Source organism: Megalobrama amblycephala, linkage group LG10 (genome assembly GCF_018812025.1).
Source record: "Megalobrama amblycephala isolate DHTTF-2021 linkage group LG10, ASM1881202v1, whole genome shotgun sequence".
NCBI lineage: Eukaryota > Metazoa > Chordata > Actinopteri > Cypriniformes > Xenocyprididae > Megalobrama > Megalobrama amblycephala.
In genome coordinates, this window is record NC_063053.1 from 27,737,993 (window position 1) to 27,765,201 (window position 27,209).

The 27,209-nt window shown below is 41.8% G+C and overlaps 1 protein-coding gene and 1 pseudogene across 1 annotated transcript; both read right to left on the bottom strand.

Annotated features, from left to right (window-relative positions):
- Window positions 1-6,954: 6,954 nt before the first annotated feature.
- LOC125276351 (serine/threonine-protein kinase pim-2-like) lies at window positions 6,955-8,706 on the bottom strand. The gene is made up of 2 exons (XM_048203798.1): window positions 8,448-8,706; window positions 6,955-7,967 (listed from the first exon to the last, which is right to left on the bottom strand). Exons 1-2 carry the CDS (start codon window positions 8,650-8,652, stop codon window positions 7,828-7,830), a joined length of 345 nt encoding a protein of 114 aa, XP_048059755.1. The 5' UTR covers window positions 8,653-8,706; the 3' UTR covers window positions 6,955-7,827.
- A 15,033-nt stretch (window positions 8,707-23,739) lies between these two features.
- Window positions 23,740-23,856, bottom strand: LOC125277681 (annotated as a pseudogene).
- Window positions 23,857-27,209: the final 3,353 nt, after the last annotated feature.

Below are 27,209 nucleotides of genomic sequence, written 5' to 3' on the forward strand. Positions count from 1 at the left end.
ACAAATGTTGAATCGATCTTATTGCATAGCAAATATTCAAAGAAATACTCTGTTGATATTGGATGCTTGTCTGGTGTGTGCTCAAACTAACAAGCACAAGGCAACTAAACATGACGCTTTACCACATCCTGAGCTACCATTCCAACACTTGCAAATTGATTTTACGCATATGCCTCCTTGCGGAAATAATAAATATTTGCTTGTGATTGTTGACAATTGTGATTTTCTAAATGGCCTGAAGCTTTTCCGTGTGGAAAAGAAAATGCACAGACGGTAGTTAAAGTTCTGGCTAAGGACATTATACCGCGTTTTGGTATACCAATGGTTATCGATAGTGATAATGGAACACCGTTCACTTCCAAAGTCACGCAGTTGTTAGCCAAGGAGCTTAATATTACCTGGAGATTACATATACCGTTTCATGCTCCATCTAGTGGACAAGTTGAGAACATGAATAGGGTTATCAAAGATCGTCTTAATAAAGCGTGTCTTGATACAGGCAGAAATTGGGTTGATCTGCTGCCTGCCGTATTGACAGAAATTAGAATGTCACCATCAGCAACAACAAAGATGTCTCCGTTTGAAATCCTTATGGGTAGACCTTTCCCGACCCCATGGGTCAGAGGTCGCGCTGGCAATTTTTCCACAGGTGACACGGAGGTGATCATCACGGATTATGTGGATTCCCTAATTAAAACTTTGAATAGCATCAACGGTGATGTGTCTCTCTCTCTCCCTCTTCCTGCAGAAAAACCCACTCATCCTTTCATTCCAGGACAACAGGTGCTGATAAAGTGTCTGAAGCCCACAAAACTGGGTGAGCCGAAATATCTGGGGCCCGCCACGGTGATTGCTGTGATGAGAACAGGAGTGCTGACTGACTTCCAGCCGCAGTGGATCCATGCCAGTCGACTGAAAGCAGCTCCATCCCAGGGGAACGTTCTGGTCAATGAGGAGAAGGAAGCCAGTGAGCCAAGGAAAGATCCGAAGGAAGGTGAACCAAGACGTTCAACGAGGAGAAGAAGAAAGAGATTGCTAGAGATCTAAAACCAGCAATAATTATCATTGAAGCTCTCTAGCCATGATTGCTAAATTGACATTTTACCTGGTTGTGCTGACAAATGTGTTTATTCACATACAAGCTGCTGTTAGCACTGGTAATGAAACTTGGGTACATTATGAAGAAGAACCACATGCCTTTGCAGCTAACATGTGGTGGAGATTAGCCAACTACACTGCCAAATCTGAAGGAAAAACAGGTGACTTATGTTTGCACCAAAATGCCACATAGTGCTTCTGGACCACATGTAGAGGTTAAATCACCAAGAACAGAAGAAGAATTAGAATGCCCTATTTTTGTTAGCATTACTGGAATGATGGCTCCAAATAGAAGTGCAATATGGAGTTGTGGAAAAAGTAGAATAATGATGCTTGCAACGCAAGTACATGCTAAAATGACAACCATTGGCTCTATTCCAGACTCACTGTTATGTATGGAAAGAGAAACTGGAACAGTGAGACTGGGGGTAATTCCTAAAAGTAAATGTAATCGAACATACCATCATTGTGAGATAGAAAATATGTCTTGTTGTATGAGTTGTATTTTGCATTATCCAAAAGCTAATATGACTGAGTGTTCTAAAAGAACACCACATCCTATATCTACTATGATTGCTTATGGATGGGCTAATCCTTTTATTCAAGATGTGTGTTCTAAATATTGTGCACTTGTGCCAGGTCAAAATTGCTACAGATATGCTCCTGCTTCACGGGGAACTAGAGCTGTCAAAGATTGGTTTTGGCTGTGTGGACACAGAGTCTACACTACTCTTCCAGAAGATTGGAGTGGAAGATGTGCTCTAGTAACTTTGGAAGAATATTCCATGGTTATTAGACCACACAAACCTCACGTTATGACAAAACAAAAACAGAAAAAGAAACGCTCCCTCTCTGGTCGCAGTTCAACTAGTAGTTTGAGTAGAGATAATCCAGTACCAATGCAACATCGACTCTGGACTGGTACTGAAAGATTCTTTGAAGCAGTGTTTCCAGGAATAGGTGTTTCTAGTCTTCAAATTGAAGTTGAGGTTACAAGATATGAGCTAATTTCATTTATCAATACTACAAGAGACACATTGGCTGGTGTTCAACAGGAACTCCGAGGGCTCCGTTTAACTGCCCTGCAAAACAGGCTAGTTTTAGATCAATTAACCGCGGCAGGAGGAGGAGTTTGTGTTATTGTTGGTACCTCTTGTTGTACTTATATCCCTGAGAATGATGCAGATGGTCATTTAATTTCAGAGGGTTTAAAAAATATGACTAGAATTGCTCAAGAATTACAAGAACGAGAAGTTACTGATAATCAAAGTGGGTTCTTAGCATGGCTCACAGGATGGCAACAAATGCTTGTATCTGCTTTGATTCCTATAGGTGTGATCCTATTAATTATGGCATTTATTATCTGTTGTATTATTCCATTTATTAGAGCTTTGATTAATCGTGCTATGAATACTTTTGTATCCTCTCAATATGCTTTGATGAATAGACCTGTTAAATGTTAGTAATTTTGAAGGAAAATGAAGGAAATGTTTGCTGAAGAATGTTATGATTTTGAAAGTAAAGAAAGTGATTATATTTGGATATGAGAAAAGTAATGCTAAGACTTGGGTGTGGCAATTTTATTGCCAAAAGGGGCAATTGATAGATTTTATGTTGGTCTCAGCATTGAAAGTATGTGGAGTGAGGCTCCTTTTTTTCCTCTGTCAAAGTTGTATACTATGTTTTAACATATGGTTTTCTATGTACCAGAACCATTTCCATATAAGGCTCTACTAGGAGTAAATGTGAAACAGGGAATGGTCCCTGCTTAGGAGAAAGTCCTTGGGATGCTAAGGGACCTCATGGGTACCTGACCAATAGATGACCATATTTAGACTTGTTTTTCTATATGTATCACATTCCTATAACATGATCTATATGATGTATTCTCTTTCTCATTGGCTGAAACTATACTACACCCCTTGTACTCTTTCTATATATTCTCTCTTTTCTTATCAATAAAATGAGACTATATTCTCCCTCAGCGCTGAGTGATTGCTCATTCAATTGCCAAATAAGAGGTCTGGGATGAGGCACGAATTAGGAGCAAAAACCTAACAATATTTATACAAGGTAGACATAAAATTACAACTTATATTTGCACAAAATCATGCACGCATGTACTTGAACTAAGTAATGTAGTCAGCTCGTGTCGTGAATTTGTTCATCCTGTAATAACACGCAATTCACAATATTTTAATACAATATTGTATACAATTATAATGTTATGTAAATTACAGTCCAAGCAGTTATTAATGTTGTGCGTTGCTGTTTGGCTGCCAGTGGTGTGGTCCTTTCTGAATGAAGCCAATAATTCCGCCGATCTAACTCCTTTGGGGTCAAATAAATTTGCAGTTCTGACGACTGTTGAAACGGCTAACAGCACCACATATCCTAGACATATTGTAAATTTGTTGTGAACCTTCTGAGAGTGTTTTGTTGGTCTTCCTCTGGTAGTTGTAGCTGCTGTCACCATAGACTTAAACAGAGCGCGCAGCTGTGACCGGACACAAATATGGCGGCGATAACATACAGTGACGTCACATGAAACCCATGGATAAATATATATATATATATAATGTTATCAGTTGTGGAATCCAACCATTAAGCCACACATCTGAGGTTATTGAGTATTTCCATTTTATCCATTTACTATTAATAGTATATTAATAAAGTTAAGATCATCATGTTTGTAGCATGATCCAGGGGATTAAAACTTACGATATATGTTTCAGAAATAGTGGAGTAATAATAGTAAATTACTCCACTAGGTCTGAAATGTCTAAGTTTTAATCCCCTGGATCATGCTACAAACATAATGACCTTATAGAGCATGATGCATTGCTTTGTCTGTTATCCCATAATTACCACTTTTGGACAAAGTGGCTGTGAGTTTTTTTGTTTACACTTGCTTTAACGGACATTAATATAAGACAACACTGCAAAAACAGTTTACTGTCAAGCGGTTATATTCTGTTTAGTGCTGTCAATCGACTGAAAAAATGAACTCGATTAATCACATTTTTTTCTGTGATTAATCACAATTAAAAATATTACGTTTTTATGTTTTTCATATATTTTACAATGTAATAATTTCACAGATAATCTCCAAATTAAAACAACATAAAGAAACAACATGAAGACAGTATATTTTAAATACTTGTTTAATGGCATCTTTTTATGAATGAAGGCCATATCACAGCTACTGATGTCTTGATGAAATTGAGACAATTTCACCCCCCCCCCCCCATTTTAAACATGAATTATAAATTATTTTATATATAGCCTATATAAAATATATATATATATATATAATTATTTTTTTTTTTTACATCAGGCTTCAAAAATATAATAACTTTTAATTTAAGTGAACTTGGAACAATCCTCACATAAACCTATAATAAATGTCATATTTACCTGTGCCCTTCCTACCTGTCTAACAGATAAAAAACAAAACAGAAATTGAATAAAGTTATCAGTCTGCTGCACTGCATGATTTATTGCTTAAATTAAATATAGATTAGTCATTATTAAAAAGTTCTTTAGTCAAGAGCAGTGAGTAAAATTGTTTGCTGTCCCTTTAAGAGCTGCCACTGCACATGCAGATCTCACATGCATCCCACTTTCTCACAGCTCTTTACTTTTGTTTAAAGGATTAGTCCACTTTCAAATAAATTTTCCTGATAATTTACTCACCCCCATGTCATCCTAGATTTCAATGTCCTTCTTTCTTCAGTTGAAAAGAAATTAAGGTTTTTGATGAAAATATTCTAGGATTAGTCTATTTTTCTTATAGTGAATTTCAATGGACTCCACTGTTGAAGGTCAAAATTACAGTTTAAGTGCAGCTTCAAAGGGCTTTAAACAATACCAGACAAGGAATAAGGGTCTTATCTAGCAAAACGATTGGTCATTTTCTAAAAAAAAAACAAAACAAACAACTGTATATGCTTTATAAACACAAATGATCGCCCTTGCAAGTGGTTCCGCCATTCCGCCTTCTGTATTCTTCGAAGTAGTAGTCATGCGCATAAATCATGTGCATAATTTATGAATCGAGGGAACGAAACAGTAAATCGTGCGCACGTTTTAGTAAATCGAGGGAACGAATTAGTAAATCGTGTGCCCAATTTAGTAGATCGAGGGAACAAAATCGTAAATTCTGTGCACAATTTAATTTTTTTTCTTGCATGTCATGTGCGGGGCTCCGTAGATATTTCTTGAGATGAGGAAATAAAAAAAATCGGATAGGATAAGCTCTGGCTTCGTGTGGACATAAACATTAGAATTAAATGTCGTTTGACCGATATTAAACAAGGATTTAATCTGCTGTTAAGTGCAACAATCATCAGGCCGCCCTCTGCATGCATTTGTTATATTCACGGTGCAATTTGTAGGGGGATGGGGGGGATTTTCCCCTTTCTGCTCTTTGTATCCCTGCCTCTGCTGAATTATTTTTATCCCTGGTGGGGGGTAAAAAAAAATATCCCCCCGTGTGATGCTACTCCACAAACAACTAACAGAGCATATAAAACACCAAAAATATAAGTATTTTTTAAAACATCGTCAAGTAAAATGCTTCCGTTTATATAGAACTCTCTCTTTACGACCACAACAAATGAGACACTTTTCAGACGCGCATTCCAACTTCTCCTCAGCCCCAGGCACAAGTCAAACGAGCGTGGAAAAGGTAGATGACGATGAGGGTGCTTCAGTTGAACAACAGTGAACTGCGGTCAGATGAGATGTTGTCAGGCTACGTCAGAAAAACTCCATTCAGCCGTTATACTGTGCTTTTTTATTTACTTTTTTCTAACAAACTGTCAGTAATATGACAGTTTGATCTTTGTATTATTTTTTTGGTAACACTTTAGAATACTGATCCTTCATTAATGAATAACTACACAGGAACAAATGAGTAATGCATTATTAACACTCTAGTAACTACTATTAACTAACAAGTAACTCTGATGAATGAATTAGTAAGTAATAGTGCTCAGTTAAAGGTGGTAGTTCACTATTAACTAATCAGTAACTACTGTTTTTTTTCATACCTCCCAGAGAACTACTAAGAACTACTATATACAGGGTCATAATTAATGTGAATAATGAATAATGTATAATTAATTCTAGAGTAAATGCCTTGGTAACCCACTAGTAATGACTGAAGTATTACCAAATACTTAAGAAGGAATTACTAATTATTTGGATCAGTATTCTAAAGTGAAAAGCATGATAACTCTCTAGTAACTACTGTAGTCATTGTAAACTTTTGAGGTTTTTGTAAAGTATTGGATATTAATAACTCAAGAGTTACTATATAACTCTAAAGTAACTACTTCTTTTTTGGATCAGTATTCTAAAGTGAAGATCATAGTAACCCACTAGTAATTACTTAAGTGTTACCAAATATATCATAAGGAATTACTGTACAAAAACATACAAAAACATCAAAGGTTTACAAAGACTTCAGTAGTTACTAGAGAGTTATCATGTTTCTCACTTTAGAATACTGATCCAAATAATTAGTAATTCCTTCTTAAGTATTTAGTAATATTTCAGTCATTACTAGTGGGTTACCAAGGCCTTTACTTTAGAATTAATTATACATTATGCATCATTCATGTTAATTATGAACCTGTATATAGTAGTTCTTAATAGTTCTCTTAGAGGTATGAAAAAACAGTAGTTACTGATTAGTTAATAGTGAACTACCACCTACAACTGAGCACTATTACTTACTAATTCATTAATCAGAGTTTATTGTTAGTTAATAGTAGTTACTAGAGTGCTAATAATGCATTATTCATTTGTTCCTGTGTAGTTATTTATTAATGAAGGATCAGTATTCTAAAGTGTTACCTTTTTTTTTTTAATGAGTCCACACATACTGTACACCACATATATAATGAATGATCAAACCTGAACTTTGAGTGAAGATTCAAGGTGGACATTGCTGTCACATCATTGATAAGATACATTTCAGCTGGATCTTTAATCATGAATTTAACTGAATACCCCTGATATACAGTGAAACACTGTAAATGGTTTAACATTGCATTAAATGCAAGTGAAAGCAATGCATTGATGTATGAAAATGAATGCAATGAAAAATAGTAAAAAGACATTCCCAAAAGAAGTATGTTTGATGTGGAACATGTTCCACATCACAAAATTGGGGGAGAGGCATGAGAGCCATGGGAACGGAGCGAGGCTGGTGGCGCGATTCTCATGGAGGAGCTCTAGAAGGATAAAAGGAGGAGAGACGACGGTGCAAGACAAGAGAGGACCAGGCCTGGATTTTTGTTGTTGTTTTAATTCATGAGGACGACTGCCGCTTTGCTTTTGTTTTGCTGGTTCCCACCTCCTTCTTCCGAGGGGAATCACAACCAAGCCACAACCAACCAGCAGTGTGTTTTGGGAACCGCACCAAGATTAATTTTTCCTCTCTCATCTCTCCTCATCCTTCCATCTCGTTTTCTCTAGCCTCATCTGTTCTTACCCCCAGGTGCTGCCAGAGGTTATGGGGGTGACAAGCAGGATGGGGCCAAGAGCCGTGGGAACAAAACAAGTGCTAATGAGCATCACCTGCCCATCACACCGGTCTCGAGTCCCACGGAGAGCTCCGGAAGGAAAAAAGAGGAGTGATGGCAGTGCAAAACGAGAGAGGATGTTGTTCCTTGCAGGATTTTTTTTTTTTCTCAGGACGCATGAATCCACACATGTGAATTAACTTACTATGGTTTCCTCGTTCTGTCTTTGCGGCTTCAGGACAAATACTTGGAACCAGTCATGGTGGAGGATCTTTTCCAAGTCGATCCGCATGGCTGGATCTTTTTCCATGCATGAACAGAGCAGTTCTCTGCATTCTGTGAAGGAAGTGTGGAGAGATGTCTGATTATTATTGTAAGTTTTTGTCATGATTACGAATTGGAGTGCCCAAGTTAACCACTAGAGGGCACTCCAACATGGACTTTTGTCACTTGTCTGAACTTCATTTCCCATAATTCACCTCCTGGACTCATTATCCTCGTTTCATTGCACTCAGCTGTTTTGTGTTTCCTCATTAGTGTCTGTCTATTTATACTCAGTTGTTTCTGTCCTTGGTTGTGGTTTGTTATATTTTGTTACGTGCACTGTATTCCTGGCTTTTTGTTTTTGTGGACTGTGCTGTGGAGTTTGACCCTTGCCTGTTTGATTATGCCTTTGGATTAACCAATAAATGCTGCGCTTGGATCCTAACATCTTGTTTTTGTGTGCAACCGTGACAGTTTTATACTTTGTGTAAATGATCACATTATTTTAAGCTGTAATAAAAGTTCTTGTATGATTTGTCCACATGCTCTCACCTTTGGAAATTTCTGCTCTTCTCAAGATCTTGGCAAGGATCTCAGGTTTCACCTTGTAAGGGTACTTCCCAAACAGCATCACGAACAACAGTACGCCTAAGGAATACACTGTGGCCGGCTTGGCATGGAACCTGGATGTTCTGTGGAAAGCCTCAGGGGGAGCATAAATTCTTGTGCCTGGAAGAAGGAACAAAATTTTGTCCATTGCAATTAATTTGTATTTCTACCACTTTTTTTTCCTATTGATTCATTAGAATGCAACAAGTGACCTCTGCTGTTATTGGCTCTGTCTGGAAGGCTCGATATAACGTGTCACCATAGATTTGTGGAATCATACGTACCAATGAACCTCAAATAACCAGACTTCTTCAAGCATCTACTTACACCGAAGTCTATTAATTTAACCTGCAAGCTGTTCTGGTTGATTAGCAGGTTTTCTAGCTTGATGTCACTGTGGAAGACACCTCTTTCGCAGCATATTCGTGCAGCAGTAACAACTTGGTGCATCACAAGTCGTGCTTTCGACTCACTAATTCTGCCACCATGCTGCACTAAATAATGCCGTAGATCTTTGCAATGCGTGGGCTGCTCTTTGACCAGTATGTACTCATTCTGAGTCTCATACCAGTCCAGCAGCTTTATTATTTAAGGAACACTGGGGCCTTTACTCACACGAATCATCATGGTGACCTCATTTGGAAGGGACTTTCCAAATAGACTCTACAGGAAAGATAAAAGTTACACGAAAGTGAGATAATTAGGTTATCTGATGTAACTCATCTGAATTACTACAACAGAATTATGTCCTAAGTACGTTTGAAGACTTGTAACTTAAATTCAACTGGAAATAGTTACTGAAGTTGAGGTCACATTTACGGCTGATTGTCAAAATTTTGCAGGGCAAAGTACAGTCATTTTAATGGGAAACTACACACTCTGGAATGTTTGCGTGAGGGTGAAGACATTCCACACATTTTCTGCTCATTCATGTTGGTCATATGAATTTGCCGCGCTATCCAACAGAAAGCTGCTTGGTTTGAAAGTTTATAAGCTATTGACAATGGACCTTTTTTGCCCGCAAAAGTTTGTTAAAATATCCTATCACTAATGTGACCGTGTACTCTGAGAGTAAGAAAACAAAGGGAGCAGCAGCATACTTACAAGTCGGCCCTTTTGAAAGCATTCTTTCTTCGTCACATATTTGAGTGCCACCTATTTTCCAAGAGAAAGAAAAACAGAAAGATTGTTTTAGTGAGAATGGGTTACAATTAATTAATTATCTGTGCAGAGGTCACATAATTCCATTAATGAACATTGATGTAATTTTTAATGAATTTAAAGAGTACCAAATCCTTTTGCTAGCAAGTAAGGAAACAAACCTGTCGTGAATCAGACAATCGGGTTCCTTCAAACACTCTTCGAAATCCTCCTTGACCAAGAATTCTACCAGTTTCATAGTCCTGATTGATGTCCCCTGTAAAAAAAATAAAATAAATACAAATGATATACATACAGTATAAACCATAAAATTAAAGAACACTTTAAAAATGGACACATTATTGTGGTGTTATGAGGCCTCACACAACCAAAATCTATCCTCAGTCCACATCTTCATTAGGATATGAAAAACAATGTCCAGAAAAAAACATTAATGTTGGGTGTGTGGTAGTAAACTGACCTCTCTTTGCCTTTGAATTTAAATTGATAAATTCATAATTTTTCCAAAAAATGTCATCCGATGGCAAAAGAGCGATGAGGTCCTCCTCATTAATGGATGACACAGTTGAAGAAGTACTGTTGTTTGTGTTGATGTCCTCTTGCTCTTGGTCTTTCTCCACAGCGCTGAAGGAAGACAAACAGCTGGACATTGAAGTGTTGCTGTTCTCTTCAGCTTCAGCTTTGTTAACTTTCTCCACAGCGCTGAAGGAAGACAAACAGCTGTACATTGAAGTGTTGCTGTTCTCTTCAGCTTCAGCTTTGTTAACTTTCTCCACAGCACTGAAGGAAGACAAACAGCTGTAAATTGAAGTGTTGCTGTTCTTTTTAGGCACATCTTCGTTAACTTTCTCTGCAGCGCTGAAGGAAGACACATGGCTGTGCACTGAATTGTTAATGTCACTTTTCTCCTCAGCTTTGTCCAGTGACGGAACAATGTTGTTGCAGCTGGGACCATTGATGCTCTGGGTGTTGTTCTTCTGTTCAGCTTCACCATCAAAGCATCTCTGAGGTGTCTGGCTGCTGTCAATTCTGCACTGACCCTGTTGGGCTTCGATGGTCGTTTTTTTGGATTTCCAAGGAAAAGACCACCTAAAAAGCCTCCTTCTCTCTCTGGTACAGGCGTTGGTGACATACATGCTGAGGCATCTTGCACTACAATGCAGCTGCGAGATGTGCACTGCCCCATTGCATCAGATGTCTCGCTGATGTTCTGTCACAAATTTTTATCACAAATCTACTGAACTTTTATAGTACACAGATCAGTGAAAAACTACAAATCAAGTGATATAACACACAGGTCGAGTGATATAACACAATTTGAGAGACTTTTCACCACAGATGTACTACAATACTAGTCAGATCGAATGATACACCAGAAAACAGGAAAGAGCTTTGTGATTGACTGTACAAATAGCTTTGACACAAAACCTGAGGTATATATTTAAAGACTGCCGAAAGCTACAGAAAAAAAAAGCAAATGGATCACTGCAATTCACAGAAACAGCTGGACTCCAGACAGAGAATGGATTTGCAGTTATCATTTTGTGTCAAATTGTTGGATTTTGAGGTAAAATCATACCGTATATATTGTATTGTTATATTATGTTGACAACTCATCAATTACTTTACATCTTATATTCTGCATAATTTGGGTGTTTTTAAATAAACACTGACAAAAACTATACAAGTTTTAGGGCTGGATGATATTACGATATATATAGGCTAACACTGATATTGTTGAAGTGATTACTTTCCCCGGCGGGAAAGTGATGTCGATGCATACCCAGGTGAAAAATAAGTACACTTCTATAATGTACTTAAAGTGCTCTATTATCACGCACTAATTGTGTACTTAATATACTAAAAATTCTTCTTTAGTACTTCTTAAGTGTCACAGACACGTCAGGCTCCACCTCCCTGCAATACCCACGCACTCAATCACCGGAGTTCTAATCACCGCCACCTGCATGTCATCATCCCCACAATCACCAGCACTATATAGCCCACACACACAGTAGTTGTCCGGTCTCGTTTGTTATACAGACTCATGTATACTTACCTAAAGGACTCCAACCTGCTACTTACCTGCTACCAGCGATCCCAGTCACTCGAGCGTCTCCAGTCTTCCTCCTGTGGTCCTCCCTCCGTGTGTGTGAGTGTTCCTCGTCTGCCATTCTCCATCTCATCAACCACGACTTCCATCTACAAGCAACAAAGGACAGTATCAATTCCCTATCATCACATTGAACTCTCTATCCACCATTTACTCACCTGCTCACTGCTGAATTTCAATAAACAACCTTACTTGCTTTTACTTCTGCCTCCGTGCCGTCTGTACCATAACAGAAGACCGGACCTGCAAAGTACGACAGGATATCAGCATGAGCCAACCAGACCCTTTCCAGGAGCTCGTGAGCGCGCTGCGCCAAGCACTCACTCCACCACAACCACCGTCACCGTCACCAGCACCTGTCGCCGCTCCCTCGTTCACTTCTTCGTTTCACACTCCAACCCTGCACGCCAGTCCCATGGCCAGGCCGGCGCCCTACTCAGGATCGGCGGAGGATTGCAGCGGATTCCTCCTGCAATGTGAGCTGGTCCTGGAGATGCAATCGCAACTTTACCCCACAGACACCTCTAAGATCGCCTTCATAATCTCACAGCTACAAGGAAAAGCTCTCCGCTGGGCAGATGCACTCTGGATTCAGAAAGGCCCCGTGGTAAAATCATATTCTGCCTTCGTCTCTCATTTCCGCAAAGTCTTTGGAAAACCCCTTTCGGATTCATCAGTCGGTGAGAAACTCTATAATTTGAAACAAGGATCTAACACTGTGAGTGATTATGCATTGCAGTTCCGTACTCTGGCCTCCAGCAGCGGATGGAATGAACAAGCCCTCATCACTTCCTTCCGCCAGGGGTTGGAACCGAAGTTGCAATTGCATCTCGCTGCATACGAGGACAACATCAGCCTTGAACGCTTCATCCAACTCGCCACCCGCGTAGGCACTCGTATGCAGGACTAGCGAGCTGGCAGTGGTGACGGACGCAAGAGCGCCGTCAGCGGGAGTGTTCAGCCTCCTCGTGTGAAGACCGACTCGGGTAAAGACCTGCGACTCTACCTGCGCGACTCCACCGAGCAACGAAACCGGTAGGCACTTAAGTTTCTTCCCTCCTTTCACACTTTTCCTTCTTCCTCAGCATGTGCTTTCAACTCATTCCTGTTGTCTCTCGGCAACGCTCCACTAACCCACGTAAAAGGCAGCGCAATGCTTCTAACCTGCACCCTATTTACTCCTCTTCTAACACTAATACTCCTCTCTCTGTCTCTGTGGGTCTATGGAATTGTCAGTCAGCAGTTAACAAAGCTGAGTTCATTCCAGCCTTTGCTACTAATTCTTCTCTTAATATCTTGGGCTTGACTGAGACCTGGATTCGTCCAGAGGACTCAGCAACCCCTGCTGCTCTCTCTAACAACTTCACTTTCTCTCATACCCCTCGCCAGTCTGGGAGGGGTGGGGGCACAGGTCTTCTCATTTCTGACAATTGGAAATACTCGACTCATTCCTCTCTGTGCAACTATAATTCATTTGAGTTTCATGCTATTACAATCTCAATTCCTGTCAAAATTCATATCTTAGCAATTTATCGCCCCCCAACTGGGCAACTGGGTACCTTTGTAGAGGAACTGGACATGCTGCTGTCCTCATTCCCAGAGGATGGTAGCCCACTTGTAGTTTTTGGCGATTTCAACATTCATCTAGAGAAGCCTTATGCTTCAGACTTCCACTCTCTTCTAGCCTCATTCGATCTTAATCGGCTCATCACCACAAGTACACACAAATCTGGCAACCAGCTTGATCTCATTTACACACGCAACTGCATCACCGACAACATTCTGGTAAAACCTCTGCACTTTTCTGATCATTTTTTCATTACTTTTAATCTTCATCTCCCCATTTGTTCACCACCAACCCCGCTACCAGTTACCTTCAGACGAAACCTGCGCTCTCTTTCTTCTTCTCATCTTTCCTCTGTCGTGTCATCCTCCCTTCCCTCACCCTCACAATTCTCATCTCTGGATGTGAATACAGCAACAGACACTTTATGTTCCACATTAACTTCTTCTCTAGATAGTATCTGTCCTCTGTCATCTAGGCCTGCACGTGCCACTCCCTCTAATCCCTGGTTATCTGATGTTCTTCGTGAACATCGGACCAAACTCAGGGCTGCAGAGAGGAAGTGGCACAAATCAAAAGACCAATTTGACCTATGTAGCTATCAGTCTCTGCTCTCATCCTTTTCTGCTGAAATTCATGCTGCTAAATCCTCCTATTTCCACAACAAAATCAACAGCGCTTCAAACACACGTACACTTTTCAAAACATTCAACTCTCTCCTCTGTCCCCCTCCACCACCACCCACCTCATCCCTTACTGCTGATAATTTTGCTACATTTTTCACTGACAAAACATCTACCATCAGCAGTCAGTTCTCCGCTCCACACACACAGGAACACAGACCAACCACACACACAGCCACACACCTCCTCTCTTCATTCTCCCCCCTCACTGAGACAGAAGTATCCAAACTTCTCCTCTCCAATCATCCCACCACCTGCCCTCTAGATCCCATCCCTTCACACCTTCTACAAGCCATTGCTCCCACACTTTTACCAGCACTTACACACATTATCAACACATCTCTCCACACTGGCACTCTCCCTAACACATTCAAGCATGCTCAGGTAACCCCACTGCTTAAGAAACCCACATTAAACACGTCTCTTGTAGACAGCTACAGACCTGTTTCTCTCCTACCATTCATAGGAAAAACACTTGAACGAGTTGTTTTCAACCAGGTGTCATCTTTCCTCTCACAGAGCAACCAATTGGATGTCAATCAATCTGGTTTCAAGAGTGGCCACTCGACTGAGACTGCACTGCTGTCGGTCACTGAATCCCTGCGGATTGCAAAAGCTAATTCCAAATCATCAGTTCTCATTCTGCTCGATCTATCTGCTGCCTTTGACACGGTGAATCATCAGATCCTCCTGTCCACCCTCTCGTCACTGGGCATCACAGGAAGGTCTTTCAGGGTTGCCTGGAGAGGGGAGGTATCCAAAGCTCATCAACTGACCACGGGTGTTCCTCAGGGTTCAGTTCTTGGACCCCTCCTCTTCTCCATTTACACTACATCACTTCGGTCCCATCATTCAGGCACATGGTTTATCCTACCATTGCTATGCTGATGACACACAACTCTTCCTTTCATTCCAACCAGATGATCCCACAGTAGCTGCACGAATCTCAAGCTGTCTGGCGGACATCTCGGCATGGATGAAAGAACATCATCTACAGCTAAACCTGGCTAAGACTGAGCTTCTCGTCTTCCCTGCCAGTCCGACTCTAAATCACGATTTCAGCATCCAGCTAGGCACATCCTCAATTACCCCATCAAATTCGGCCAGAAATCTTGGAGTAATCCTTGATGACCAACTGACCTTCAAAGACCACATTGCAAAGACAGCTCGGTCATGCAGATTTGCACTTTACAACATCAGGAAATTCAGGCCCTTTCTAACAGAACATGCAACACAACTTCTGGTCCAGGCTCTGGTCATTTCTAGGCTTGATTACTGCAATGCTCTTCTGGCTGGACTGCCATCATGCACAATCAAGCCTCTACAAATGATTCAGAACGCAGCAGCACGTCTCGTCTTCAACGAGCCCAAAAGAGCCCACGTCACGCCTCTCTTCATCTCTCTTCACTGGCTACCACTTGCTGCTCGCATCAAATTCAAGGCGTTGACGCTTGCTTACAGATCCACCACAGGCTCAGTACCCTCCTACTTCCACTCACTCTTACGAGTCTACACTCCTACCAGAAACCTGCGCTCATTAAAGGAGCGAAGGCTTGTGGTACCATCACAGAGAGGCACGAAATCACTTTCCAGAACATTCTCATTCACTGTCCCTTGCTGGTGGAATGATCTTCCTGCCTTCATCCGGAATGCGGAATCCCTGCCAATATTCAAAAGACAGCTGAAAACCCATCTCTTTCGTGAGCACTTAACCTCATCTTAAAAAAAAAAAAAAAAAATTCTTATACCTATCCTTTCACTTCCTCTCTTGTAGCTTAGGATAATCTGAGCACTGCCTATAACTTGTATTATGAGCACTTCTTGTCTATTTGCCTCGTCATGACAACTCACTTGTTGTATTCCTCACTTGTAAGTCGCTTTGGATAAAAGCGTCTGCCAAATGAATAAATGTAAATGTAAATGTAAATGTGTCTCGAAGAGCACCAGGGCCAGCCACTTCCTTAACACCTCCTCCGTCAGTCCGAACCCGTCAGCTCCCCAGAACCAGCCAACGAAACCATGCAAATAGAAAATTCTCGGCTCTCCCCCACTGAACGACAGCGCCGACTGACCCTGAATTTGTGCCTCTACTGCGCCTCTCCTGGGCATGTACTCTCCGCATGCCCAACTCGCCCTCCAAGACCTCTGGTGAGTGCCATCCTTCCCTCCTTACTCAAGATGAAACCACTCACCACTGTTGTAAACCTTACTGCTGCAAATGTATCTGTTCCAGTTGTCGCACTCCTCCATTCAGGGTCAGCCGGGAACTTCATCTCCGGGACCCTCTGTCGTCAACTCAAGCTCAAAACCTCGCCTTCGCCTAATATCTATCAAGCCCACTCCATCACCGGAAAGCCCCTAGGCCGCAAGAAGATCAGCCGCATTGCTGGACCACTGCAACTCCGCGTTGGCATCCTTCATGTCGAGGACATCCACCTGCTGGTTCTGGAGGAATCCACCACTGACGTGGTTCTAGGGTGCCCGTGGCTCGAGCAACACAGCCCAACCATCTCCTGGCGTACGGGCGAGATCCTGAAGTGGGGCGAACACTGTTTCTCCAGCTGCTTCTCCGGGTTTCCTGTTCCTCCATCTCCACATCCTAAAGAAATCTCTGTCTCTGCTACCTCCATCGAGAGCCCCATCGAGAAACGATCCGTCGACATTCCATCCTGTTACGCCCCCTTCAGCAACGTCTTCTGCCCGCAACGAGCCTCCAAATTACCTCCACACCGGCCATGGGACTGCGCCATAGATCTGCTACCGGGTGAACCAGTGCCACGGGGAAGGATCTACCCCCTATCTGTGCCGGAGGAGAAGGCCATGGAGGACTACATTGAAGAAGCCCTAAAGCAAGTATACATCCGTCCGTCTACTTCCCCTGCTGCTTCCAGCTTCTTCTTCATGGCCAAAAAGGACAGAGGCTTGCGGCCCTGTATTGATTACTGCTCACTCAACAAGATAACCATTAAATTCCGTTACCCACTTCCCCTCGTCCCAGCGGCCCTGGAACATCTCCGTGGTGCCACTGTGTTCACCAAGCTGGACCTCCGCAGCGCGTACAACCTCATCTGGATACGCGAGGGGGACGAGTGGAAGACCGCCTTCGTCACGCCCACCGGCTATTATGAATATCTGGTCATGCCCTATGGACTAGTCAACGCCCCCTCCTTATTCCAGGATTTCATTCATGAGGTGCTCCGGGAGTTTCTCCATAAATTCATGTTGGTGTATATCGATGACATCCTTATCTACTCCCGGAGCCTGGCCGAACATCGCCACCACGTTGCGGAGGTCCTCAAGCGCTTACGGCAGTTCCAACTGTTCCTCAAGGCGGAAAAATGCTCCTTCCACCAGTCATCCGTCCACTTCCTCGGATACTACATTGATCACAGTGGCATCCGGATGGACGAGGGGAAGGTGGATGCCATCCGGTCCTGGCCCACTCCCACAACTGTAAAAGAACTCCAACGCTTCCTAGGCTTCTCCAATTTCTACCGTCGTTTCATCAAAGGCTACAGTTCCATCGTCTACCCACTCACCAACCTCCTTCGCCATCAGCCCAAGTCTCTGTCCTGGTCCAAAGATGCCACAAGAGCCTTTGAAGCCCTCAAAGATGCCTTCACCACCGCTCCCCTCCTCGTCCACCCTGATCCCAACCGGCCTTTCGTCGTGGAAGTGGACGCATCCACCACAGGAGTGGGAGGCCCTGGAACAGGGGCAACCAAGTAGACTCCATCCATGCGCCTTCTTCTCCCGCAAGCTCAACCCGGCGGAGGTCAACTATGACATCGGTGACTGTGAGCTCCTGGCCGTCAAGCTTGCGTTGGAGGAATGGAGGCATTGGCTGGAGGGAGCCAAACACCCCTTTCAAGTTCTGACCGACCATAAAAACTTGGAGTACCTCAAAGCTGCGAAAAGATTAAACCCCCGTCAAGCTCGCTGGGCCATGTTCTTTTCAAGATTCGACTTCACTATCTCCTATCGTCCTGGCTCCAAGAATCTCAAGGCTGACGCCTTATCCCGTCTCCATGCTCCCGATGAGAAAATTGAAACTCCAGAAACCGTTCTTCCAGAATCCATCTTTGCGAATCCCATCCAGTGGTCTGAAGAAACTCTGCCCTCCTCCAATGCCTCCACCCACACTCCGCCGGGTTGCCCGCAGGGTCTTCAGTACATCACCAGAGCACGACGCACTCAACTCATCAACGCAGCTCACTCATCACTTGGCACTGGTCACCTGGGGGTCAATGAGACCCTCTCGCTGCTTAAAGCACGCTTCTGGTGGCCCAACTTGGCCAGGGATGTCAGAAGGTACGTGCAGGGCTGCAGGGAGTGCGCCATCTCCAAGAGCTCTCGTCATCTGCCAGTCGGCAAGTTCAATCCTCTGCCCGTTCCTGAGCGACCATGGTCACACCTGGGAGTTGACTTCATAACGGATCTCCCACCTTCTGACGGTCACACCTGCATCCTCTTGGTAGTGGATCGATTCTCCAAGGCCTGCCCACTGATTCCTCTCCAAGGTTTACCTACCACTCTCACCACTGCAGAACTAATGTTCAACCACATCTTCCGTTACTATGGAATCCCCGATGACATTGTATCGGACAGGGGCCCCCAGTTCATCTCCCGGGTCTGGAAGGCCTTCTTGTCGCTCCTGGGTGTGACCGTAAGTCTATCGTCGGGATACCACCCTCAGACGAACGGGCAGACGGAACGGAAGATCCAAGAGATCGGCCGCTTCCTGCGTACCTTCTGTCAAGGCCACCAGGACTCCTGGAACCAGTACCTGGGTTGGGCCGAGTATGCCCAGAACTCCCTCCGTCAGCCTTCCACCGGATTAACAACTTTTCAATGCGTACTCGGCTACCAACCCCCACTGTTCCCCTGGGACGGGGAACCCTCCAACGTTCCTGCTGTCGACTACTGGTTCCGGGAGAGCGAGAGGGTGTGGGACTCAGCCCACCATCAACTGCAGAGGGCCCTGCGCAGACGCAGGATGACAGCCGACCTTCGTCGCTCCAACGCTCTCAACTACAAGCCTGGGCAGAAGGTCTGGCTGTCGACCAGGGACATCAGACTGCGTGTGCCATGCAAGAAGCTGAGTCCCCGCTTCATTGGCCCGTTCACCATCATTCAGCAGATCAACCCAGTCACGTATCGTTTTCAGCTCCCTCCAGAATATAAGATTCATCCCACTTTCCATGTGTCTCTATTGAAACCTCACCACCCTTCTCTCTCTCCTTCCACAGAGCCTGACGTGGCAGCCGCCGAGCCCCCCCTTCCACTTCTTCTGGAGGATGGAGCTGCATACGAGGTTCGTGAAATTCTGGACTCCCGGCGCCGTGGTGGTCTCCTGGAATACCTCGTAGACTGGGAGGGCTACGGGCCAGAGGAGCGGTCGTGGGTCCCGCGGAATGACATCCTTGATCCCAACCTGCTACAAGCCTTCCACACCAGTCACCCGGACAGACCTGCCCCACGCCCTCGAGGTCGGCCACCACGACGTCGGGGTCCTCGGCCCTCAGGAGCAGGCCGTGGGAGGGGGGGTACTGTCACAGACACGTCAGGCTCCACCTCCCTGCAATACCCACACACTCAATCACCGGAGTTCTAATCACCGCCACCTGCACGTCATCATCCCCACAATCACCAGCACTATATAGTATTGGCCAGCTCCTGTGCCAGCGTCACACGCATGCGTCATGCTGCTCACATGAACAGCATCGGCCAATCATGAGTCGGCGTTCTGATGTGAATCCTGGAAGCACTGGACATAAACAGTAAGAGACTGACAGTGGAGAGGCAAATTTGTTGAATAAAGTCAAAAAGTATTCTTGTCGCTTCATAATAAGAAAGTTGAACCACTGCAGTTACGTTGACATTTTAACATTGTCTCTACTACGTTTCTTGACGGTAATTATTTTGCTTTCTATGGGGGATAAAAAAAATCTCTTGGATTTCATCAAAAATATCTTAATTTGTGTTCTTAAGATGAACAAAGGTCTTACAGGTTTGGAACGACATGAGGGTGAGTAATTAATGACAGAAATTTCATTTTTGAGGGGGATCTAACCCTTTAAGATGTATGCTGTGGTGAAGTAAAATGTGCATTATGTAACGGAGGCCAGCTAGTAGTTGCTGTACGCCTTTAGCCTCCTCGTTAGAGCGTCCGACTCCCACGCCGGAGACCCAGGTTCGAGGCCCGCGCAGTTTGTTCATAAATGGAAAAAAAGTCAGGCACAGCTAGTTTTAAAAAACAACAACAAACGCATGAAACCAAAAGGACAAGTAAGAACGTAAAATAGCAAATCAGCAATATCATTGCATAGATGAATGGACAGTACACAGACCTAAATTACTGGATGCTTAATTATTATCGGGTATATTAGGTATTTAGGTCACTTTAAGGACTAGGCACGGATAAGATAGCCTACTGTCGACAGATATCCCGTTTTCTGTTAACGTAAGGCATAAACGACTGTTTACCTGTATGTAAACCTTGTGTGTATTCGACAGTTTAAGCGCAATAAAACGCGAAAACATCCAAGTTCAGTATTCGCGCTGTGACAGGCTTTTTGCGCGTGCCGTGCGCGCGCATAAAAGCTTTTCTCAGAACATGCAAATAAAATCATTTATAAGTCTATAAAACGCAATATCTAGTAAATTGCCATTTACACTTTTAACAGAATAGGAACGTGTATATTCAGAATATGACATAAAGGGAAGCTCTACTTATATCACCAAACATTAATAGTTACTTACCCTCGCCGTGTATGAACAGTCTTATCCTGACAGAAGTTATCGTAAAACTGGTTTTCTAAAATGGCCACCACAAATTGCGCGCTTCAGTTCAAGTGGTAGGCTACAGTTTTGCTTAAACCATCAAAATATGAGGAAAATATTTTTATTTTTATGTTTTTAATATTTATGAGAGATGATTAAAACACTAAACTAAGCAAAGGCATTTTTATCTGACATTTTTGGCGAAAAAAAGGAGGAAAACTACAGCTACAGGTTTCAGAAAAACAAAAAAGTTCAGAAAAAAAGCACACATACATTGACTACAACATAATCCGTTTTTAATATTTCATTGGTCCTCGTGTTTTTGCATGTGTTCATAATTTCTTTGTATGACAGCCTGGCCAAAAATAATTTTAAATAATTAGAAATTTCATTTCATTATCACACATGAAACAACTGACTCCAAGCACAGCTACACAAAATCTTTTAACACATTTTTAAAAATATTTGAATTAAGGTTGAAGATGCCAATTTTCATATGGCTGGACATCACATTTGGCCATGGCATTTCATCAACTTTCCAACTGACCATCAAACCATGCGGCAAAAGCAAGCCACTTTTATGTTGATAGTGGGCTTCCCTGGAGTTGTTGGAGCCATTAATGGAACTCATGACACATCATTGCTCCAATTGTAAATGAGGAGACATACATCAATAGAAAAAGATTCCACACCATCAATACAAATGTGTGATAATTTTGCAAAATGCAATGCTATTTTTAAAAATAAATTTAAATATTAAAATTTCAGTTTCATATGTGAGAGAGAGAGAGATACACACACACACACACACACACACACACACACACACACACACACACACACACACACACACAGACTTTACTAAAAGTTGCTTTTATCTTCTTTATAAAAGTCTCCTAGTCTTACTAAGAATGTTTTTACACTTAAGTCAAAACTTAAGACTATTCTTTAGAGCAGGGATGGGCAACTTCAGTCCTGGACGGCCACTGCCCAGCAGAGTTTAGCTCCAACCCTAATCAAACACACCTGAACCAGCTAATCAAGGTCTTTAGGATTAGTAGAAAGTTATAGGCAAGTGAGTTTTTATCAGGGATGGAGATAAACTCTGCAGGACACTGGCTCTCCAGGACCGGAGTTGCCCATCCCTGCTTTAGAGCATTTCGAAGAAGTTTTATACATATGGGCCCATCTTTGTTAATGTTAATTTCAACATTTATAGGCTAATTAGTGATGGGAGAATCACTCAATCAATTGAACACCACACGCTTGTGATGCCTGCTGGTCAGAACAATGTAAATGCAACAAAAACACGCATAAAAACAGCTTTTACAAACCCATTGCAAATGTTTTGTTGAAATTATAAGATGATGCAATTAACTAACCATCTACCATTAAATATTAAGTGTCTGTTTAATATGTTGTTTTGTTTGTTCGATGGATCAGCTAACAGACAATTTTTAACTTCTTTTAATTATACAAATACCTCATTAAAATGTCTACAAATGTATAAAACTCATCAGAGATCAGGTAATAGACATAGACACTTAATACTCAGCTAATAGAGTACCTCAGAGATGAAGTGTTTTTGTAAGCAAAACCCGGAAACGAGTTAGCATTTTAGGACTTCCAGTTCCACTGCCCTATAGTCTATGGGTTTTTGAATGGGTTTTTGCTAAATCGCCTGAAATAAGGTCTGGGGTTAACAAAGCCTCTAAATATTTTTGCGTATTGATTTATGACATAAAACACACCAGTTATAACCAGCTTGTGATTTTTTTTTAAAGTTTTTTGTGTCTTAAAAACGGTGGTTGCTAACAAGTTGCTAAAGGGGCTACTTCCTTTGGCGGGGACTTTAGACGTCATCATGACAAACAGGACATTTGGACAGCATTTCTCACTAAAAAAGTGGATAAGTATTCATACACAGCACAGATCATAATCAGCAAGCATGTTTTTAAATAAAGTTATTTTTAAATAAAGTTTGAGGAAGCTTGGTGGTGTTGATGTTGATCTGCGACCATGGTGTGCTGTAGTCAGTTTATAGCCTACTATTAGCTTTTTATATCTGATGATATATAAATGTTGTGTTAACTTGTAAAGATTATCTTGATAGTCAAAATGTGTAACCGTCATAACCCTTTGTTAAACACAGAGCTTATTTTTTGTGATTTTCCAAAAGTCTATGGTAAAAATGCATAGGTTTTCGATCAAGGGAACCCGTGCACCGCTAACTTCTGGGTTGGCCTACAAAAACACGTCATCTCTGAGGTACTCTATAGACATAGACACTTGTTCAATAATTTGCCGGTGGGGGTCAATCTCAGTGAATACACATGATTCATGGGTTCACAGAGATCGCCCCCAGTGGTGAACCATTGAAATTTTAAACGTTTCAAAACATTTATGATGTAGCGAAGCCTCATTTACTGAAATCACGTGACTTTGGCAGTTTGAAAGAATGAATGAATGAATGAGGCATTTATATAGCGCTTTCATATGTACTACTGTACACCCAAAGCGCTTTTACAATCATATCAGGGGTCTCTCCTCATCCACCACCAGTGTGCAGCATCCACTTGGATGATGCGACGGCAGCCACAGTACAACGGCGCCAGTGCGCTCACCACACACCAGCTGAAGGTGGAGAGGAGAGAGAGTGAAAGAGCCAATTCAATGGATGGGGATTATTAGGAGGCCGTGATTGATAAGGGCCTATGGAGGGAATTTGGCCAGGACACCGGGGTTACACCCCTACTCTTTACGAGAAGTGCCATGGGATTTTTAATGACCACAGAGAGTCAGGACCTCGGTTTAACGTCTCATCCGAAGGACCGTGCTTGTTACAGTACAGTGTCCCCGTCACTATACTGGGGCATTAGGACCCACACAGACCACAGGGTGAGCACCCCCTGCTGGCCTTACCAACACCTCTTCCAGCAGCTACTTGGTTTTCCCAGGAGGTCTCCCATCCAGGTACTAACCAGGCTCAGCCCTGCTTAGCTTCAGTGGGCAACCGGTCTTGGGCTACAGGGTGATATGGCTGCTGGCGATATCACCACCAGCAGCAGATAGAGTTTAATGCTCTAATCTACAATAAACCTGACCCTACACCTTACAGATAGTTTTATCAAAAGCAAATGTGAGATAAAAATGCATTTGCTGAAGCAACCATGTCATTTTTATTTTAACTTGCTTCTAAAAGTCTTTGAGTTCATTTAGCGTAATGTGTGTATCATGGGAATCAAGTTCTCCATCTGAATGCTGTATCAGGTGAGCTACCAAGCAAGTTTACAACACCTGAAAAGACATACATACAGAGCTGGTTATGTGATGCAAACCTGAAAATATATTAGTTTAAAAATCATGCACAATGATAAAAGTGTTCTGCTGACATAACGTAGAATTGTGCTAGTAACTGCAAGTAACAAATCAAGTTGTTGATGTTTTACTGCCACTAGAACTCATTTCAGATGTAAAGTGCAGTAAATCGTATGTATAGAAAGTTAGAAATGCTTTTGGAGTTTTGCAAAAATGTAGGTTGAGGCACGTTTTTTTAAATGTACCTAGGTTGAAATGTATACGTCTTTGATAGCCTTTGATTTTACGTTTAACACCTCGAGTTAATGATATATTTACATAATTCATGATAATACCATTAGAGGTTCGTAGAGGTCCTTGTCTGTGCCAAACTCACTGCCACAATGCTGAGGTGTTGTGGGTGGTTGCCAGGGCATTACTGTAGTTGCAAACGTGTTCTGAGTGTTTATTATTATTATTTATTTTTTTGCACATTGCAATGTGGTTGCTAGGTTACTGGCCCAAACTTACTTACTTTTTCTTTGCTGAGAGATTGTATTTGTAATTTTTAAAAAAAAAAAATTAAATGTGGTAAATTAAGGGAATTTTAGTTAACACAAACTCGTGTGATATATAAATAGCAATTTTGATTATATGTGGTTAAGTGTGATTAGATGAGATTATAGAGGCCTAGGGTTCTGTACAAAATGGTCTCAGTTTTCATTAAAAATTTCTTCATTTTCGTTTTGAAGATAAACAAAGGGGGTCTTAGGGGTTTTAATTGACATGAGTGTAAAAAAATGATGACAGGATTTTCATTTTTGGGTGAACTATCCCTTTTATGGCTCATGTCCACTCTTAAATGTAGGGGTTTTGGGTTTTTTACTCAGTTTTATCATCCACCAGATGAAATAAATGAGTTACATACCTGTTGGCAGCAATAAAGTCACATAAAACATTAAGAGAATGCTTCCATACATGTTTAAATAGAAGGTTGTTGCTCCAAAGCTGCAGTAAATATTACATATTGTCATGGAATAGTTAGCACTGTTAGCAATGCGCAAAGGTAAACAAAGGCAAAGGAAGAAGTCAGCTGTGGCCAAGTTCTTCATGTAGACTGTGACGCTGGACTGGACACACTGATAATGCAGAAATACACACACATTGTGATACAATTCAGCACCAGACTGACAAGAAACATAGTGAGTAGCTAAATATGAAAACAGGGTGGGCTGAGACCTCTGCAAATTCACAGGAAACTTCTGTTATGTTGGTCATGTTTGGTTTAATTTTATCAACTGGGGAAGTGGTGAAGGTCGCAGGCACTGCAGACTCCATCTAGATAAGCAAGAGATAAACAGATACTGATGAGAAGAAAACATTCTAATTTTCAACAAACTTTGCAATCGACTGTTAAAAAAAAAAAAAAAAAAAAAAAGTTGTGAAAACGTCCAAATTCTGACAGTAACAATGTTTTCAAGTAGAGTCAAGTCAAGTCACCTTTATTTATATAGTGCTTTTTACAATGCAGATTGTGTCAAAGCAGCTTTATAGTGATAACTGGCAAATAATTTTGTGCTGCTCTTAAAGAAAATGGTGTCATTGTCCATTGTTCATGGTGTTATTCAGTATTGATTTAGCCTGACTTCGTCATACTCATATTCTAGGCAGAATGTGAGTCTGATACTGCTCCATTGCACTTGAATTATGGGGCGTGTCTTAACCGAACCAGTAAAAAAAAAAAAAACTCTGCACTCAATTGGATAGACCTACAACCAATCAGAGCAACGCAGTAAGTGATGTATGTTGAACTTGTACTTAAACTTTTGCCGAATCCCGTTGGAAGGACGGCAAACACATCTTTCCCATCGACAAATGCCTTGATTGTGGTTCTTTGTTCGTCTTTTAAAATTAATGCACTGTCGATTTCTTTTATTACAGACGTGATAGTGGAATCTAAACATCTTACTTCTCCAGCTGCAGTCATCGTTGGTGAAAACCAATTCAACCCAAGCGCTCTTTGATGACGTGGGTGGCTACGTAACCGCAGATAGCCTGTCCATCATCGATTAAAGCCCGCCCTGGCAATTTGATTGGCTCGGCCTTCTGGGAGCCGAGCATAATTACTCCACAATGGATCGAGTCCAGACCGAACTTCCCGTCCAAAAAATGTTGTGGGCGGGGTTCGGGCTGGCACCCAGGCTAGTATTGATTCATTCCATTGTAAAAATCAATAGTTATTAATTTAGGTAATTTTAATTTATCTATGTATCAGCACTGGAGAAAACGGTGATGTCATTGTCCAGCTCAGTTCTGTTCACATACAATGGTGTCAATGCAAGACAGATCAATCAAATTTTAACAATAATATACTGTAGGAAGCAATGAATTCTGGGCAATATTTGCCATTTCCTATAAAGTGGCCTACTGCAATATACTGTGAACATATATGTAGAGTCATATATGTACTCAAAAACTGTGTCCAGAATTGCCCTCATACACTATTTGAACTACTGAATGATTTTGATACAGGCATCAACAATCAACAACATATTCTGAACATTGCAAAACAAGCTACAATCTTTCAGAATATGATTATCAGAACACTAAAATGATCTAATGATGTAATTTCTCAAAGTTACTGTAATTATGTAAAGTTAATCATCACATCACCCTTACAATCAGAGATTAGAATATGAATATGATTAAAGAATCAGGCTGCTATATCATCAGTAACATGTAGCAAATATTACTTGATCTTATTTTCCTTGCCATAGCAAATGTACCTTATAAACACAGTTACAGCAGCCAGAGAAACAGTAACATAAAATAACTGAGGACCAAGTGCCCAAGTAACGGAAACACTAATCACCATAATAGTGACGTGGCAAAACATTTTCAATAAAATGTCAACAATGATTAGAGCTAATCCTCTGTTAATTCTCACTATGTTACCATCCAAAGTTGTGAATTTAACTTGGGTGAAAAATTGGAATATTGCATAAAACATTTGCTAATAAAGCACGTGTTCCTGGGAAATTGGTTCAAAATATCTGTAATAAAAAAATTTAAGTTGCTACAACCAGGGGAGCCAAGTGGCTCTT